General features: G+C 44.5%; 1 protein-coding gene across 2 annotated transcripts in view; it reads left to right on the forward strand.

Moving 5' to 3' along the window:
* Positions 1 to 3353: 3353 nt before the first annotated feature.
* The window catches only part of EGFL6 (EGF like domain multiple 6), a 38027-nt gene continuing 21675 nt past the window's right edge, over positions 3354 to 19705 (forward strand). Inside the window, exons 1-2 of one of the 2 annotated variants that reach the window (XM_080652162.1) lie at positions 3354 to 3574; positions 18705 to 18811. In XM_080652162.1, the coding sequence (XP_080508288.1) occupies positions 3501 to 3574; positions 18705 to 18811 (181 nt within the window). In that variant the 5' untranslated portion in view covers positions 3354 to 3500. The remainder of the gene's footprint in view (positions 3575 to 18704; positions 18812 to 19705) is intronic. The other variant, XM_080652161.1, reaches the window with a different exon arrangement.

Genomic DNA, 19705 nt, shown 5'->3' on the forward strand with positions numbered 1-19705 from the left:
ATTCAAAACTCTGGCCTACATACTTTTCCATGCAGCTCTTTCATCAGACAGGGCTTTGCTTCTGGTGCTGATATTTCAATATATGTTTTGGATCTCCATGCCAGGCACATCATAAGCGTTAAAAGTTTTATATGTGTGTTATGTGTATATTTTCAGAAAGCACACAAATATCCCATCACACCTGTTCTACGCAGGGGGCTAAATGGAAATAGATTAGGACAGTGGTCGGCAAACTCATTAGTCCACAGAGCCAAATATCAACAGTACAACGATTGAAATTTCTTTTGAGAGCCAAATTTGTTTAACTTAAACTTCTTCTCACGCCACTTCTTCAAAATAGACTCGCCCAGGCCATGGTATTTTGTGGAAGAGCCACATTCAAGGGGCCAAAGAGCCGCATGTGGCTCTCGAGCCGCGGTTTGCCGACCACTGGATTAGGAGAGCAAAATGTAGCCCCATAAAAGGTGTGGATGATTTTATGAGATTCCTATCAAAGACTGTTTTCCCTTTGTAGAATAGAGTAGAGTCCCCTAAAGAGAAGTTCTCTGCAAAGTCAGCAACACCAGGGTGATTATTAAAAACCCCTGCCTCTGCATGGCAATTTGTATCCAATCTGGCAACACGTCATTTCCAGGTTCCTTCTCTGTTCCTCCAACTACCGGATGGCACTTTTGTGTAGGGAGTGGTTATAGGGTTAAGCCTCGGACTGACCTGCTGGCAAAGCCGCAAACAAGTCCCAGCTTAGAGGGCACAGTCCTCTTAGCATAATTAAGCTTGATCTTGTGACTGCTCCCTAGATCTTTCCTGGGTAGCTAATGGGCTGTGGGAGGGGCAGCAAGTGCTGCCAAAACAAGTGAAATTTACAAGAGCATTGTAAATTACCTTGTTTACCTCTGGCTATAAAATAAAGGCTCAGCTTGCAGTCTGGATCTGTTCTGTGGTCTCAGTCACACACAGAAGATCCACCTAGACCCAGCTTATTCTCTTTGTCTGTCTTTTCTTCATCCTTCGCCAGCCCTCCTTCAGGCTCGCCGAACCCTTGGCTGTGCTGGCGCCCAGGAAATAATATGTGGGTTGGCCAAGGGGCATTTGACCTCCTCTGGAAGTTTCCTGTTGTAATGTTCATCACTTCCTTTAAGATTACAGAAGGGAAGCCAGCTCTGGAAAAAAAGACAGAGTAGAAACAGCATCAAAATGCTGAAAACAAAACTAGGACGTGACAGATCAAGGTTATGCAAGATGCTACTCTAACCCTTTATAACTCTTTATAACTCGGGGCTAAGAAAGCAGGATGGCCCCATGTTTTAAGCTGATTGTGTTTTATTAGAACTTTAAAAAAATAATGGTGTATTTGGAAGAGGGAGTGATTTGGATCCGAATATTTAGGGAGAAGTGGCATGAGCACAACCATCATTTTCAATTCAATTGCTGGGCATTAGGTGGCAGCAATATGATGCCCCGCCCATCTCCTCCCAGGCTGGACAGCACCAGTAGCATGTCCACAGTCAGCATCTATGGGATCTGAGAGAGAGAGAGAGAGAGAGAGAGAGAGAGAGAGAGACATCAATGATGAGAGTCATTTATCGGCTGCTTCCTGCACCCACAAACTGGGCATGTGCCCTTGACCAGAAATGAACCAGTAACCTCTTGGTTCCTGGGTCGAAGCTCAACTGCTGAGCCACACCTGGCCGGGCTCTGCTCTCAGCGCAGCAGGCAGAAGTCCTGGACCTGCACTCTGGTGGAAGCCTTCAGGCAATGACTGAACAGAGATGGTGTCTAAATACCCCAGCCCCCTGGCCTTTCAGGTGAGACCCAGGTTCTGGGCTGGCTTAGGGAGGTGCCTGGCAGCATGAAGCTGCAGTCGCCCCAATGATACCCTGATACACACCTACTATTGCTTAACTTCCCTCTCTGGACTCACCCCCTTCCCCCCTGCCAGGGCTCTGCTCCTCCAGAACAAAGTACCACCAATCCAGTCCTTGTCTCAGGGTCTGCTTGTGGGCAAACCCACACCAAGAGGAATTTTATATCCCAGCTGCTTTAGGATGGTGGCAGGTATACAGTCCATAACTTACATTCTTTCCTTTCACTGTTAGTGTTTTCAGGAATTAAAACCAGTTATGGTTTGAAGAGTTCAAAGGGTTTTCGTAATGGTCTTGATGGGATCCTCTTGTTGCCTTATTCATGAAACTCATTTGACATCTGAAGCTGCAAAGAAGTAAGAAGATGAGAAAGGGGGCAGGTGTTCATGAAGATGATGACTGTAAAGTGTCTAGGACAATGCCTGTCACTGTTGGCTATGAACAGCTCAATGGCCTAACTGGTGACTAACCAGGGATACTGAATCCATTAGGAAGCCTTCAAAGGTAAAACAGAAGACCCAACTGAACATGGCTTCCATCAGTAAAGAGAGCTATGGTGTGAATCAGGAAGCTGCAGCAAGAATCTTCCTCGCCCAGCCTGTGTGGCTCAGTGGTTGAGTGTTGACCTATGAACCAGGAGGTCATGGTTCGATTCCCCGTCAGGACACATGCCCAGATTTCAGGCTCGATCCCCAGTAGGGGGCATGCAGGAGGCAGCCAATCCAGGATTCCCTCTCATCATTGATGTTTCTATCTCTCTCTCCCTCTCTCTTAACTCTCTGAAATCAATTTAAAAAGGAAAAAAAAAGACAAAGGGTGTGGATGCAGGGAGGGGGTGAAGGAGGACCAATGATTCGTTCTACTATAACAAGTTGTCAGAACAAAGAACATGCTAAGTACCCAAGTGAATTCTCTGAGCTCATATAGCACTCGTGTTTCTGCCATTAATTTCTGCTGGTTGCTACATTACTGTATCATCTGGTGGTCCCATGTGAGTAAGCTGTCGCAGCTGAGTTTGGCAGGTCACTTGTCAAAGGAAGGGGTTGCACTTTGCAGCTGTAGCAGCCCATGCTTTGCAGTTTTTGAAGAAAACTCTGCAGTGTGAAAGTCTAAACAGATACAGCATAGAAGCATCATTCAGAACTGGCATTCTTCGTTCCTGCTTGGACCTTTCAAGCAAATTCTTAAATCCCCCAGCGCAGGTATCACTGAAAGCTGCCCCATGTCTGAAATGGATGGCGATCCAACTAGAGTGAAGTAAATTGAGTCGGGGTAAGTTTCTTGGTGAACATAGCGCGAGGATGCGGGAGGGGGCAGGGGGGGCGCTGGAGGCGGGTCCCAGCCAGATGTGCATGGCCCTCCCCGCCCTCCCTTGCGCACCGACCCCTCATCACCCTCAGAGGAGCCTCAGCAGTTGGCCAGGGCGCCCCCACCTCTCCAGAGCCCGCTAGCGCCCCCAACCGCAGGGCCGGCCTTCCTGTCTGCCCCGCAGGACCAGGAGCGTGCGGGAGGAGCGGAGACCCAGAGCTACGGAGGAGAGAGGGGGAGGCTACCGAGGAGAGAGGAGGCTGCGCCGTCCGCGCCCTCCCAGGGGGCAGGAGGAGGAGCGGCGACCACAGCTGCAGGCCTGGCGCGAAGATGCGGTTGCCCTGGGCCCTTGCACTCCCGCTGCTGCTCCCCTGGGTGGCAGGTGGATTAGAGAACGCGGCCAGGTGAGTGGCTGGCGAACGCCCTGGCTTGAGCTCCCCACGGGGCCCCTACTCTTTGTCCCCCGTCCCTCCTGGCACCCCCCGCGGGTGTGTGCGTGCTGAGACGGAATTTAACAAGGATGCCAGTTCCTGAGCGGCCAGGGCTTCGCTCCAGCTCCCTTTGCATCCGAGGCGCCCCACCTGACCGCGTCCAGTGGGTTCCTGGAGGAGGGAGGCTCTGCGCGCACCCCGAGGGTGCGTACTGGCTTCGTGATCTGCAGGCAGCTGTCGGGGGCCGCGTGTGTGAGGGTCTGCCCATGGGTGGGTAGCTTCTGTGCCTGTGTAGTTTTGTTTTCCACTCTCTAACCGGTACCAACGGATTGTCAGTCCCTAGTTTTGCTGGGGGAGGAGGGAAAGAAACTGGGGGGACTGGTACTAAGCGCTTACCCTTCGTGGGCTGAGCCCGCCGAGAAGGGGGTTCTCACGCAGTGGCTTTCTCATTAGGGTTGATGAACTGGAAAGAAGGAACATGGGTGTGAATGAAACTGACTCATTCCTCTTGCTGTGGCAGTTCAGAGTCTGAAGCTGTTTCTTTATTGCCCATAAGCTTTTCCAAGCCCTAAAACTTACTTTTGCAGAGATCAGCAGGGCCATTTAGCAAAGACACACTTATATAGTGCTCCCTGCAGGCCTGGCACTGTTCAAAACACCCATTTAAAGCCCCATAACGGCCCTAGCTGGTTTGGCTCAGTGGATAGAGCGTTGGCCTAGGGACTGAAGGGTCCTGGGTTCGATTCTGGTCAAGGGCACATGCTCTGGTTGTGGGCTCGATCCCCAGTGGGGGGCATGTAGGAGGCAGACGATCAATGATTCTCTCTCTCTCTCATCATTGATGTTTCCATCTCTCCCTCTCCCTTCCTCTCTGAAATCAATAAAACTATATTTTTAAAAATGAAATAAAGCCCCGTAACTACTCTGTGTGAGTTGTCATCCCCCAGTTGTAGGGAGAAACATGAGGCACAGACAGGGGGGTAAAGGCACAAGGAGACAGCCAGTAAGTGGTGGCCCGGGGCATTCAGACCCAGGCGGTCTGGCCCAGAGTCCCTGCTCCCCAGGGCAGCCTTTTGGGAATCACTCCCTGGAAACGGGTTCCGGGTTCCCTGGCTGTGATGTCTTGCTTTCCGAAGTGTCCCCTAAGCAGGGATTCTCCACTGTGGGACTAGTGCCCTTTGGGGCTGGGGTGGACAGTGTTTGTGGGGTAGAGAGGCTGTTATATGCGTTGTAGGATTTTTAGCAGAAGCATCTGTGGCACTTCTAACCACCAGATGCCCACAGCAACCTTCCCAAGTTGTGACATCCAAAAAAATGTCCCCGGACGTGTCCAAGGTCCCCTGCTGAATCGCCTCCAGCTGAGTGAGAACCACTTCGCTGTTGAGATTTTTTTAATATGTTTTTATTGATTTCAGAGAGAGGAAGGGAGAAGGGAAGAGAGATAGAAACATCAATGATGAGAGAGGACCATTGATTGGCTGCCTCCTGCACACCCCACACTGGAGATCAAGCCGGCAACCTGGGCATGTGCCCTGACCGGGAATCGAACTGTGACCTCCTGGGTCATGGATCGATGCTCAACCACTGAGCCACACCGGCCGGGCTTGAGATTTTTTCGTGGACATTTCCTGGGCAGAGCAGGCTGGGAGCCTTGCTTTGGTGCAAGCTGCTTTAAGGTGAGCCTGTCTGTTTGACTTGCAGGGAAAAGAACTTTCATCAGAGTCTACCACAGTATGAAGGGATTTTGAAGTTCAAAGAGAACAGACCTCAAATCAGGTTCTTAGAATGTATGGTCACAAGTTTCAATTTCCTTTTCGTGATAAAAATGTGGGCAGATGTAATTTGCTCATAGGCACATTGTCCTGGAACTGTGCGGGTCTTGTATTGCTAGAAAGCCCGCTTCAGGAAGACCAAGTTCTCTTTGGAGATGAGAGTACTGGTTCCCTAGCAACCAGCAAACCGACCTCTAGGAGTGTCATTCTCAAAGTGCCACCAAATTAAATGAAAAGCTGAAAAGCCCCCAAATAAGCCAAAGAATATTAAAATGGAGAATCTGTGGAGGATTCTGCAGTTCTCAAGATGTGAAACATGGTTTCCTTACACCGTATCAGGTTCACCAGCGGGTGTGTTTATTATCTCCTCAACATGCTTGGAAATGTCAAGTGGTCGGCTATTCAGGAACTGCTGGGAGCCGTGGTTAATCAACTCCAGACTCTGAGTTACAGGGACACACTAAAAGAAAAAGCTAGGCATTCACTGCAGAAAAGTATGTCTGCTGATTCTTTTCTTTCTTTTTTAAAAATATTTTTATTGATTTCAGAGAGGAAGGGAGAGGAAGAGAGAGATAGAAACATCAATGATGAGAGAGAACCATTGATCAGCTACCTCCTGCACACCCCCCACTGGGGATCGAGCCCGCAACCTGGGAATGTGCCCTTGACCGGAATCAAACCCAAGACCCTTCAGTCCGCAGTGGGATGCTCTACCCACTGAGCCAAACCAGCCAGGGCATTTTCTGAGGTTTCACACTTATAGCAAAAATTACCCCTGCTATAGAGAAATTTCTAATATAATCACCAGTTTTTATTTAATTGAAAATCTGCACCATAACTTTAGTGACCTAGCAAATTATACGCCTCTTTAATGGTGCTTAGCACATAGTAGACAATTAACACTTAACAAGTAAATAAATCATTAGCAGCATATGTTTCCAGAGTTTTAAGCGTCAATATTTGGCTTGAATCCCAGACTTTTCTATGCCCTTTGGGCACTGGGACAATTTAGATGCTCTAGACGTGCTTTGTCCATTCCTAGATCTCCCATAATCCCCTGCTTCTACTATAATTCTCCATTCTCTCTCATAGTACTCTGCTATCCCATAATCCCGTTTTCTCCCATAATCTCATTCTTTCCCATAGTTGCCTTCTTCCCCCATAATCTCAAATCACTCCCATAATGTTCTCTCCCATGGTACTGTGTTGCTCCCATAATTTCATTCTCTCCCACAATCCCATTTCCTCCCATAGTTGTCTGCTTCTCCCATAATTCCATTCTCTCCCATTGTCCTCTGCTGCTCCCATAATCCATTCTTTTCCATAGTACTCTGCTGCTCCCATAAGCCCATCCCCTCCCACAGTTCCCTGCTTCTTCCATAATCCCATTCTTTCCCATAGTTACCTGCATCTTTCATAATCCCATTTTATCCCATAGTTCCCTGCTTCTCCCAGAATCACACGCTCTCCTGCAGGAAACCAATCATTGTTTCACTAATAGAAAGATGTGGACAGGAAACCTGGAAGGCTGGTCAACAACTTTAATTGCTCTAATCACTCACTGTTTAGTTGAGACATTGTTAGCTGAAGCAGCCTCCACCTCTGTTTGTCTCATGTAAATTTCTGTTATTGGAATTTCCTGCCTAAAGGTTATGGGCGTATCCCATAGTCTCAATAAAAGGGATAGCAAGGCCAGAGCAGGTGGTAGTCCTTCCCCTAGAGGTGGGCCTGGCCCCCAATATTCCCAAATTAATACTTTTCTAGTCTCTTCATTTGTGTGCGGCCTTCTCCAGAACCCGAACCCTGAACCGGAACCCTGAACCACGCAGGACGTGAAAGGGGTTCCTACACTCTCCCATAATTCCCTGCTTCTCCCATAATTCTCTTTTTACTTTGATGTAGTCCCATTTATTTATTTTCTCCTTTGTTGTCCTAGGACCGTGGTCGGCAAACTGCAGCTCTCAAGCCACATGCGGCTCTTTGGCCCCTTGAGTGTGGCTCTTCCACAAAGTACCACAGCCTGGGCGAGTCTATTTTGAAGAAGTTGCATTAGAAGAAGTTTAAGTTTAAAAAATTTGGTTCTCAAAAGAAATTTCAATTGTACTGTTGATATTTGGCTCTGTTGACTAATGAGTTTGCCGACCACTACCCTAGTGGTATTGTATTGGCAAACATATTGCTACTAGAGATGTCTGAGATTTTGCTGCTTATTGTTTCTTCTGGGATTTTTATGGTTTCACAACTTACATTTAAGTCTTTTACCCATTTTGAGTTTATTTTGGTTGTTTTATTTTTTTGCATGTATCTGTCCAATTTTCCCAACACCATTTATTGAAGAGACTGTCTTGACTCCATTATATGCTCTTGCCTCCTTTGTCAAATAATAATTAAGTGTAATGGCTTGAGTTGATTTCTGGGTTCTCTGTTCCATTGATCTATGTGCCTGTTCTTGTGTCAGTACCAGGCTGTTTTGATTACAGTGGCTTTATAGTATAACTTGATATCTGCTGTTGTGATCCCTCCAACTTTGTTCTTTCTCAAGATTGCTGTGGCTATTCAGGGTCTTTTTTTCGGTTCCATATCAATTTTTGGAGTATTTGTTTTCGATCTGGGAAATATGCCATTTAATAGAGATTGCATTGAATCTATAGATTGCTTTGGATAGTATGGACATTTTAATGATGTTAATTCTACCAATCCATGAACACTGTATAGTCTTCCACTTGTATACATCTTCCTCTATCTCTTTTTACAACATCCTGTAGTTTTTCAAGTATAAGTCTTTTACCTCCTTGGTTAAGTTTATCCCTATGTATCTTAATTTTTTTTTGTTGCATTAGTAAATGGGATTATTTTTTTAGTTTCTCTTTCTGAGAATTCATTATTGGTGTATAAAAATGCCATCAATTTCTGGGTGTTAATTTTTTATCCTGCTACATTGCTGAATTCATTTATGAAATCTAGTAGTTTTTTGGTGGGTCATTAGGGTTTTCTATGTACAGTATCATGTCATCTGTAAATAATGACAGTTTTACTTCCTCCTTTCCAATTTGGAAGCCTTTTACTTTTTCTTATTGTCTGATTGCTCTGGCTAAGACTTCCAGGACTATGTTGAATAAGAGTGTTGAAAGTAGAAGAAAAAATACTCAAAGTCACTAATCATCAGAGAGATGCAAATTAAAACGACAATGAGATACCACCTGTCAACAAATGACAAGTGCCGGTGAGGATGTAGAGAAAAAAGAACCCTAGTGCACTGCTGGTGGGAATGCAGACTGGTGCAGCCACTGTGGAGAACAGTATGGAGTTTCCTAAAAAATTTTTAAATGCAACTGCCATTTGACCCAGTGTCCCACTTCTAAGAATATATCCTAAGAAACCCAAGACACCAATCAGAAAGAATGTATGCACTCCTATGTTCATTGCAGTGCAATTTATAATAGCTAAGATCTGGAAACAGCCCAAGTGCCCATCAGCAGATGAGTGGATAAAAAAGCTGTGATACATTTACACCATGGAATACTATGCAGCAGTAAAAAAGAAGGTTCTCTTACCCTTTGAGACAGCATGGAGGGACCTGGAGAGTATCATGCTAAGTGAAATAAGCCAGTCAGAGAAAGACAAGTATCACATGGTCTCACTCATATGTGGACTCTAATGCACAAAATAAACTGATGAACAAAATAAATCCAGAGACAGAAGCATGGAACACACTGTTGAATCTCAGAGGGAAGGTAGGGTTGGGAGGGTGGGTGGGAAGAAATCAACCGAAGAACTGGTATGCATATATGCATAACCCATGGACACAGACAATAGGGTGGTGAAGGCCTGGGGTGGGGGTTGGGGTGGGCTAGAGGAAGTCATTGGGGAAAAAAGAGGACATACATAATACTTTCAACAATAAAGATTTTTTAAAAAAGAATAAAGTCCGTTCTATATAAAATGGCATGGAAGGAAGGGACTGCTTGATCTATCCTTTGCCTATTTCTTAACTTCATTTTATGTCGTTTCGCTCCATGTTCACTATGAATGAATGAATGTGATGGAAAATAAATATGGCTGTCTTGATAACACTGACTTTTTTTTTTTTACTACCTTTCCTTCCTTGTCTCACTTTCCCTCTCCCCTATTGATCTTCCCTTGACCTCATCAATAAACCACTTCTTGCATTCAAATCTTATCTTGTGGTCTGCTTCCAGGGGGAGGCCAAACTAACACACTCCTCTTCCCCAATTTTAGCCAGACTCCTGAGCTTGTAAGATAAATGAGAAAAGTAGAGGAAGCGCCGAAACCGGTTTGGCTCAGTGGATAGAGCGTCGGCCTGCGGACTGAAGGGTCCCGGGTTCGATTCCGGTCAAGGGCATGTACCTTGGTTGCGGGCACATCCCCAGTAGGGGGTGTGCAGGAGGCAGCTGATCGATGGTTCTCTCTCATTGATGTTTCTAACTCTCTATCCCTCTCCCTTCCTCTCTGTAAAAAATAAAAATATATTTAAAAAAAAAAGAAAAGAAAAGTAGAGGAAGCAATGGAAAGTTCCAATTTTTGCCCTACCACTCATGGCATGGGGAATTTGAAAATGCATCAATTCACGCCGGGCCTGGAGAGCTTGGTAGCCTATATATTCAGGAAGGTGAGATGTTTTGGGGTATCCCTGGGCCTGTTGCACTTGGACCCTGTATCTTGAAGATGGATGGGAACCCAGAATTGATCTTAACTCATTAGGTACAATGGGCTTCCCATGCTGGGAGCTATAGAAAAAAATAAAAAACAAATAAACAACAACAACAACAACAAAAAAAAAACCAGCATGGTTGAGCCTTGTTATCCCTATTTAGGGAAAAAAAAAGATTTAATTTGTTTGGCAATATTTAAACGGATTTAAACATCAGCAAAAGAAGTTTTAACTTCTCAATTTGTCTTGGAGAATATCATGAAGTTTCCTGGAACCATAAACAAGCGTACAGAGAATTCTGGCACAGTGTATTTTTTGCAGAAAATAAGGAATCCTATGAAGAAATACTATACTACTTACACAACCCCTGGAATGTTTTTAAATTAACTTCAGCTGTGGAGACGGCAATTTTCTGATTAATTTGATCAATGTAGACAGCAAGCTGTATAATGCATTAAAGGAACTCTGGCAATTCAGCATTTAGCTCAGACTCCTACAGCTCAGGGCCTTCTTTCCACGGAGACATACTCCCCTACGTTAATACATCCCTGCCTGAGGACCAGGTTCCCTGGGCCTTCTATGTGCCAAACATTGTTTAAGAAGAGAGATGAGAAATGAGAGAGAAGCTGGCCAGCCCAGCCAGACCTCCCAAGGTAGTAGAGGGCAGTGGATGTTGGTGGAATCATTTCAATCCAAGATCAGTAATTCTTTTTCATAAACTCCTTTTTATTGATGACCCCAGCTGTATCAGGTTCCATGGGGTTGGGTCAATCCAGCCAAATGCATAAAAGCTCTCTATACTCAGACATCTGTTAAATTCTGATGATTGATACTATGCTTTAACCATGTATCTTTGATAATGCCAGAATGCACTGGTCCAATTTTATACATTTAAAAAATACATGCTTCAGTAAATATGGAACTAAATGCAGTTCATATTGATAACTTCGTAAGGTTTTTTTTTTTTGTATGAATGGATTCACATATAAAGAACATAATCATGTGTACCAGACATTAGGAAAAGAAATGATTCTTGAAATACTACTGTGTTGATCATGGTAGGCTAACTTCTGCATCAGACCATCTCAAAATCTCAGTGGTTGAACACTGCAAAAGTTTCTTTCTTTGTCTGCCTTGAAGTCCAAGGCATGTTTAAAAGATGGCTGCATGCCTTCACATGGAGCCAGGCTCCATCCATCTTGAGAGTCACCATCTTCCTCCAGGTCCACAGAATCCTCTTTCATCAATGGGTTGATGGAAAATAAGCAGATCCAGGGTCTCTTGGGAGGCGTTGTGAGCAGGCTTGGAGGTGATCTACCCACATTCCACTGGCCAAATCCAGTCCCGTGGCCCCAACTAGCTGGCAGGCTGTCTGGGAAGTCTAGTGTAGCTCTGTGCAACACATGGAGTTAAAACTATTTGGCCATTTTTAACTTTAAAAAACGGTAGTTTCATGTAGTTTAACCTAATAGTTTATGGCCCTTCCCCAGAATACTCACCACCAGATATTACAGTAAGATAATTGAATTAGTGATGGGAAAGATCATGAGTGGGCATGATATTCGAGCAAAGGTAGAAGGAGAGGCTGCTGGGAAAGTAATTTGAATCATTTGCTAACATTAACATGGAATGGCATGTGAGAACTATGTAGAAACTAAATGTTCAAGCTTTTTAGCAGATATTTATACTTATTTTTTAAAATGTTTATGTTTTCCATCACCATTTATCTCCTCTATGCCCTCTTCCACCTCTACCCACCCCCCTAATCCCGGCAATCACCACACTGTTGTCCATGTCCAAGACTTCTCTCTCTCTCTCTTTCTCCCCCTTCCCCCCTCTCTCTCTAGAAGTTTTTAAAAGATTTTATAAGTTAGTGTGCCCTGCTATTATTGTCAATATCATGCTTGCCTATTTCTTCCCCTCAATAATATTGTTTCAATTTAAACAGAAACAATTAGTAATTAATTTTCTTTTTATTTGTAGTTTTAAATAGCTGCATATGTGCATTAAAAAAACTGGCAAGCATAAAATGCAGAGCTGGATTCTTGGGGTAATAAATCAATTTCCTCTGGCATCTTTTTAAACCCGCAAGTAATTAGTGACATTTCTGTCCAGAAGTGATTTCCCCCCTTTAAACTAATTTTCCATTCTCATGACCAGATGTAGAATTTAATGATCAAACCAGTAAAATCCCATTTGTAGATGTTCGTTTGAAGCCATCTCTCAAAGCTGAGTGAATTCATGGATGGCACACCCATTCATTAAAAGGCATGTGGCTCATTTATGGACTCGCATGGTTCTCTAATGGTTTTTCTTTCACTGTTGTTTGAAGTTGTTCGGTTGTCTTTAGAAAATATGCACAGAGCGTGTCGTTGCATCCATAGTGTAGCTGGAGGCTGATTTGTATAGTTGCCCGAACACCAGAATCCATTTTCTAGTTCCTAATCATCAGTAGATTCTTAGCTATTTTCATTTTTTAAACAAACGAGACTAAGGCTAGATTTAATGTCCAGGTTCTGATTTCTTCTAAGAGAGGTTGAATTCTAAGATGCACTTGTCACTGAGAAAGGGATTTCTTCCAGTGCCTAAGAAATCTTACTTTATTAACACATTTTTGATGGCCCAAGGGTTACTCATTAACATTTTGGAGAGTTTTACAAGTGATACTTTGTACAATGTCAAAAACGACTTGAAAAAAACAAACAAACGATGACTTGGGAGAAATGACTACAACTCAGATTTCTGTGTCACATTTTCACCTACTGGCAAGCATGTGAAAGCAATAAAACTTGAGAAAGACGATGTCTCTGGAGAGTTGTGGTAAAGTGCAAGCAGTATATGAATTGCATCTTCTGCTAATTTTCTCCTCTTAGTTAACCCAAGCAGAATTCTGCATAAATCAAAAGTGATTTATTTTTACCCAACACATAGGAAATGGGTTTGACCACCTCTGCAGGGGACCATGGGCTCTTTAACAAAAGTTTCTACTTAGACTTTTGGAAAAATACCATATTTCAACAAATTTCAATTTGTTTTTGTGATATTTCACATCTGACAGGTTTAGTAATCTTGTTAGAGCTTATCAAGTTCACCGTGGTTCTAAGGCGGCTGGCTTGTGTTTGTCAAATCTTTGATATTTCTTTCTGCTTGAAATCCTTCCATAACTCTCTGGAGCTTTCAAGATGGACAGACTGTTTCACGTGGACACAGGTCTTTTCTTTCTGGTCCCTGCTAATCTCCCTGCCCCTTCTCCATCCTATTTATTATCTCTGCTTCCTCTCCCACTTCCCTAGTGCAAACACACACTACTTTCTATTCTCAAGTCTATAGGCCACCAACTTGTGTTCTTGGTGGCTCCATCCTTGACACAGGCTATTTTCTCTGCCTGAAACACCTTCCCCAGTAAACAGATTCCTCCCTTGTACCTGGGTAAGTTCCACTAGTCACCAGAATTCATATCAGGCCCTATTTCCTCTAGAAAACCCCTTGATGCAGGCATTCATGGGGTCCGGGGACCCAAGGGTCTGCCAACCACTGTGGGTTCTTGGCTTCATGCAAGAAAGAATTCAAATACAAGCCAGAATGGAATTTAAAGTGAAAGAGAGTTTATTAGTAAAGCAGTGAGAGTGGCTACTCCATATACAGAGAAGCCCCTCTCTAGTGGAATTCTTTCATTGAAGTTCATTTAATCGGGTGGGAAAGGGGTGGAGACTTCTGGTAAGAGCCCCAGCAACCACGTTGTGTCCTTATATAGGCTTCAGGCGGCTGCAGGGTGTGTCGGTTAGCATGCAAATGTATTACAATGGGATATAAGGAGGTTAGGGGTCACCATATGAGACAAAAAAAAAAAGACACCGAATAGCTGCAGCAATCTTGAGAAGGAAGAACAAAATAGGAGAGATCACAATCCCAGATATCAAGCTATACCACAAAGCCACTGTAATCAAAACAGCCTGGTACTGGCACAAGAACTGGCATATAGATCAATGGAACAGAACAGAGAACCCAGAAATTGACCCAAGCCATTATGCTCAGTTAATATTTGGCAAAGGAGGCAAGAGCATACAATGGAATCAAGGCAATCTCATCAATAAATGGTGCTGGGAGAGTTGGACAGGTACATGCAAAAAAATTGAATCTAGATCACCAACTTACATCATACACAAGAATGAATTCAAAATGGATAAAAAAAACTTAAATGTAAGTCATGAAACCATAAAAATCCTAGAAGAAACCACAGGCAGCAAAATCTCAGACATCTCTCATTGCAATATGTTTGCCAATACATCTCCTAGGGCAAGGGAAACAAAGGAGAAAATAAACAAATGGGACTACATCAAAACAAAAAGCTTCTGCACAGCAAAAGAAACCATCAACAAAACAAGAAAGCCCACTGCATGGGAGAACATATTTGGCAATGATACATCTGATAAAGTGTTAATATCCAGAATATATAAGGAACTCATACAACTTAACAAAAGGAAGACAAACAATCCAATGTAAAAATGGGCAAAGGACCTAAATAGACACTTCTCCAGAGTGGACATACAGAAGGCCAAGAGACATGAAAACATGCTGAAAGTCACTAATCATCAGAGAGATGCAAATTAAAACAACAATGAGGTACCATCTCACACCTGTCAGAATGGCTACCCTCAACAAACGACAAGTGCTGGTGAGGATGTGGAGAAAAGGGAACCCTAGTACACTGCTGGTGGGAATGCAGACTGGTGCAGCCATTATGGAAAACAGTATGGAGTTTCCTCAAAAAATTAAAAATGAGCCCACCCGGCATGGCTTGGTGATTGAGCATTGACCTATGAACCAGGAGGTCAGGGTTCAATTCCCAGTTAGGGCACATGCCCGGTTTGTGGGCTCAATCCCCAGTAGGGGGCATGCAGGAGGCAGCCAATCAATGATTCTCATCATTGATGTTTCTACCTCTCTCTCCCTTCCTCTCTGAAATCAATAAAAAATATACTTAAAAAATTAAAAATGGAACCTCCATTTGACCCAGTGATCCCACTTCTGAGAATATATCCTAAGAATCTCAAAACACCAATCAGAAAGAATGTATGTACCCCTATTTAGACAGCAGCACAATTTACAATAGCTAAGATCTGGAAACAGCCCAAGTGCCCATCAGTATATGAGTGGATAAAAACGCTGTGGTACATTTACACAATGGAATACTATGCAGCTGTAAAAAAGAAGGATCTCTTGCCCTTTGAAGTGTACACTTTTAAATGGTAAGTTTTACCTTATGTGAATTATATATCAATTTTTAAAATGCTAAGAAATGATTCTTAAATGCATCACTGTGTTTGGACTAGTACTTATTTGCTCAACACACCTCATGTTCAGTAGTCTGTGGTTTCTTGTTTGGGCATTGTTAGATCCATGCAGACTGGGTCAAGTAGAATTATTAGTAACTAGAGGTCTGGTGCATGAAATTGTGCATGGTAGGATCCTTAGGCCTGGCCTCCCCGCCTCTCCACCTCCTCCTTTCCCTCAGCACCCTGCCACCGCCACTGGTCTCCTGGCATGTTCCGAGCCACCCCCAGTGGTCAGCGCATGTCATAGCAAGCGATCAAATTCCCACTCTCCCGGTCGAATTCCCGAGTGGACAATTTGCATATTAGCCTTATATATATATCCAGATTAAATTATGTCAGATGGCTGTATTATTTCTCAGCCACAATACTTTCTGAGAGCATTGTAATGCTACTTACCAGGCTGTCCTTTACTGTAATGCAGTGGTCTGCAAACCGCAGCTCGCGAGCCACATGCGGCTCTTTGGCCCCTTGAGTGTGGCTCTTCCACAAAATACCACGTGCGGGCGCGCACATACAGTGCGATTGAAACTTCGTGGCCCATGCGCAGAAGTCGGTTTCGGCCTGGGCGAGTCTATTTTGAAGAAGTGGTTCTAACACCGAGCCACACTCAAGGGACCAAAGAGCCGCATGTGGCTCGCAAGCCATGGTTTGCCGACCACTGCTGTAATGTATCTGTTTACAGTAGACTATGACCTTAAGAGAGCAAAGATTGGGTCATTTTCATCACTCTGTGTGCCTAATATAGTGTTTGGAATATAACAAGTGCTCAGTAAATGTTTCGCTTTAATGCGGTGGTACTTAACATGGGATGGTTTTGTCCTCCAGGGCAGTGGTTGCCAACCAGTGGTCCGCGGACCACTGGTGGTCCGAAAGGTTGGCGACTGCTGCTCCAGGGGACATTTGGTAATGTCTAGACATTTTCAGCTGACACTACTGGAGGGGTCAGTGCTGCTGGTGTCTGTAGGTAGAGGCCAGAGATGCTGCTAAGCATCCTACAATGCACAGGACAGCCTCCAACAACAAAGATTTATTTGGCTCAAAATATTGGTCATGTAGAGGTTAGAAAACCCCATTCAGAGGTTGAGCGAATGACTTACAAATCCCCGAAATTAATTCCATTAGAGGATGAAAATAATGTCCCTTCAAGAAAAAGTAGCCTGGCTGGCGTAGCTCAGTGGTTGAGCATCAACCTATGAACCCAGAGGTCACTCTTTGATTCCCGATCAGGGCACATTGCTGGTTTGTGGGCTCGATCCCCAGTGTGGGGCAGGCAGGAGGCAGCCATTCAATGATTCTCTCTCATCATTGATGTTTCTCTCTCTCTCCCTCTCCCTCTCCCTCTCCCTCTCCCTCTCTGAAATCAATAAAAATTTAAGTTTATTTAAAAAGAAAAAGTAAAGAATAAATTTATCCTTGATTTGGTGTTCTCAGCTAATGAAATGTCAGACACCATCTCTTTGTAGCTCTTAACTAAACAACCAAGTTGGTGGGAGGCAGACCACGAGGGAAAACGGCAAGGTTATTTAACATCCCAACCTTGACTCAGATGTTATTGACTTGCATAAAATCCAGCCCTGCAGCAGAAAGCACGTGGTAAAATGTACATTCCTTGTCTGTTAAACAGCCCAGGAAACATATTACAGTGAATTTAATATGCGTGTGGAAACAACCCCAGCCCTCCATAAAATGTACAACTCAAGTCTTCTTCCAGGATCTGCTAGCAACCCTGTCCCATCCTAGGCCAGTGAGTAGGTAAACTTGCAGCGAGCTTTATCCGTGGCCCAGAATACTTAGGGGCACTTGGTGACAGGGCTCACTTGTTCAGGTATCGGCAAACTACAGCCTGCAAGCCAAGGCTGGGTGGGCATCTGTTTTTATGTGGCTTGTGGCTAAAGCTAAATCAGAAGAAAAGTACTATTGCCCAGCTGGCATGGCTCAGTGGTTGAGCGTCGACCTATGAACCAGGAGATCACGGTTTAATTCCAGGTCAGGGCACATGCCCGGGTTGGGGGCTCGATCTCCAGTGTGGGGCGTGCAGGAGGCAGCCAACCAATGATTCTTTCTCATCATTGATGTTTCCCTCTCTCTTTCCCTCTCTCTTCTTCTCTAAAATATATGTGTGTGTGTGTGTGTGTATGTATATATACTGTATATATACATATATATATAATAAAAGCATAATATGCTAATTAGACAAGGCGCCCTTCCAGATGACCTTCTGGATGAAGCCAGGGCTGTGAGGGAAGCCCAGGTCCCGGGTACCAGAGGGAAGCCGAAGGGAAGCCCGGGTCCCTGGTGCCAGAGGGAAGCCGGTGCCAGCAGCCGGGGGAAGGAAGGCCTACTCTTGCATGAATTTTGTACATTGGGCCTCTAGTATATAATAAAAGGGTAATATGTTAATTAGACTAGACGTCATTCCAGACATCCTTCCTGATGAAGCCAGGACCAAAGCACAAGCCAGCCTGGGTCCTGGGTGCCTGCTGGCAGCCGGAGGAGGGAAGCCCGGGGCACAGGTGCCAGAGGGAAGCCGGTGCCAGCAGCCGGGAGAAGGAAGGCCTACTCTTGCATGAATTTTCGTGCATCTGGCCTCTAGTATAGATATAGATATAGATAGATAGATAGATAGATAGATAGATAGATAGATAGATAGATTTTTTTTAAGTGTTTAGCAAATTGTGTTTCCAGGAGGCGAAGAGGAAGGAGAAGGCAGCTGGGCTGTCATCCCTGACACTGCTCTGCTGGGGCGGGGCCTCTTCTCCACTGGGCTGGAGTTTCCTCATCTATGATATGGGAGGGCGTGGCTGAGGGTTCTCTAGAGCCTTCCAGCACTTACTGGCCTATAGTGTATGCACCTTCCAGTTTCTTCAAGGGGTCCCAGGTGGCCAGTGGGGTAAAAGTGCAGTGCTCTTGTCTGGGACAGAGCCAAAGGGCCAGGGAGTCACATTGCCACCCTCGGCTCTGAAACAGACACACACCCGGGTAGCCTCTGTGTCTGTGCCAAGCAGACTTCAAAACTGGTGCCCTGTGAAGTTCAGGAACATAAACTTTTGGCCACTTTCGTGTGCCCTAGTTTTCTAGATTATGTAACCCGATTCTTTTAACTCTGGGGAAGAAGGAAATGGATGACACTAATTATTGGGGAAGGCTGGCAAGGGATGGTAGCACAGACTGGCCACCCAAAATTCAGGTTTTCAAAGTCGAATGGGCAGGTTTGTTGAAATTAACCAGGTAACTGACATCTCTGCTGCTCATTTAGTAGCAGGGAAGGGTTTCTGTTGCTCTTTCTGTTTTCTCAATACTAACATGTGGCTCTTTGTCTGCAGTCCAAGGGGTCACGGGTTGTCGGCGCTCCAGCCCGGGCTCTGTCGCTATGGAACCAAACTGGCCTGCTGCTACGGCTGGAGAAGGGGCAGCAAGGGAGTCTGTGAAGGTAACTTTGTGAAAACTCAGGCCACCATGTACTCAAGCAGTAGCTCAGGGTCTTTAGGTTTTTATTATTATTTATTTTTATTTTTTAATTGATTTCAGAGAGGAAGGGAGAAGGAGAGGGAGATAGAAACATCAATGATGAGAGAGAATCATTGATCGGCTGCCTCCTGCATGTCCCACACTGGGGATTGAACCCGCAACATGGGCATGTGCCCTGACCAAGAATCAAACCGTGACCTCCTGGTTCATAGGTTGACTCTCAACCACTGAGCTACGCCAGCCAGGCTTTAGGTTTTTACCTGTGACACCATGAGCTGTGCGGTCCCCAGCAAAGGGACATGGATAGCTACCAACACCCAAGCTCTTAGGTTCCTGTGAGACCTCTTCCCACCCAAAATGTGGCTGACACCATCACCCTAGACATGGTTTGTTAGGAGACCTGCCTTGTCACATTTCTATTGCTACCTTAGTGAGCATGACCGAGTGGCTTGTTATTGTTTTAATCAGGAGAAACTGAGTTGGACAAAAATAGGTCAATAAGGACCTCCTTCCAATTATAACTTTTTACAATTGATTTCTAATGATAAACACTTTTTAATTATGAATCACACAACCGGTAGACTTCAGTCATAAACGTGAAAGTAAGCCATTTACTTTATAATTTTGTTACATTTTGAAGGTCCATTATGCCAATTTCTAGATGGTTTCAAGGTATACATGTGTATATGCAAAGATGTTAAGGATTTTTGGATTCTCTGTACAACTTTCACAGTAATGAGCCATAACTGGCCTTGGACATTGTTTCTCAGGCTATGCGTTAGGAAAAGGCCTCTGATCATTTCAAGAGGGTTGGGGAGGACAGGGATTTATGTAGAGTTTTGTGGTGTTTGTTTTT

This window comes from Plecotus auritus (assembly GCF_963455305.1).
Source record: "Plecotus auritus genome assembly, chromosome: X".
In the NCBI taxonomy this organism is placed as follows: domain Eukaryota; kingdom Metazoa; phylum Chordata; class Mammalia; order Chiroptera; family Vespertilionidae; genus Plecotus; species Plecotus auritus.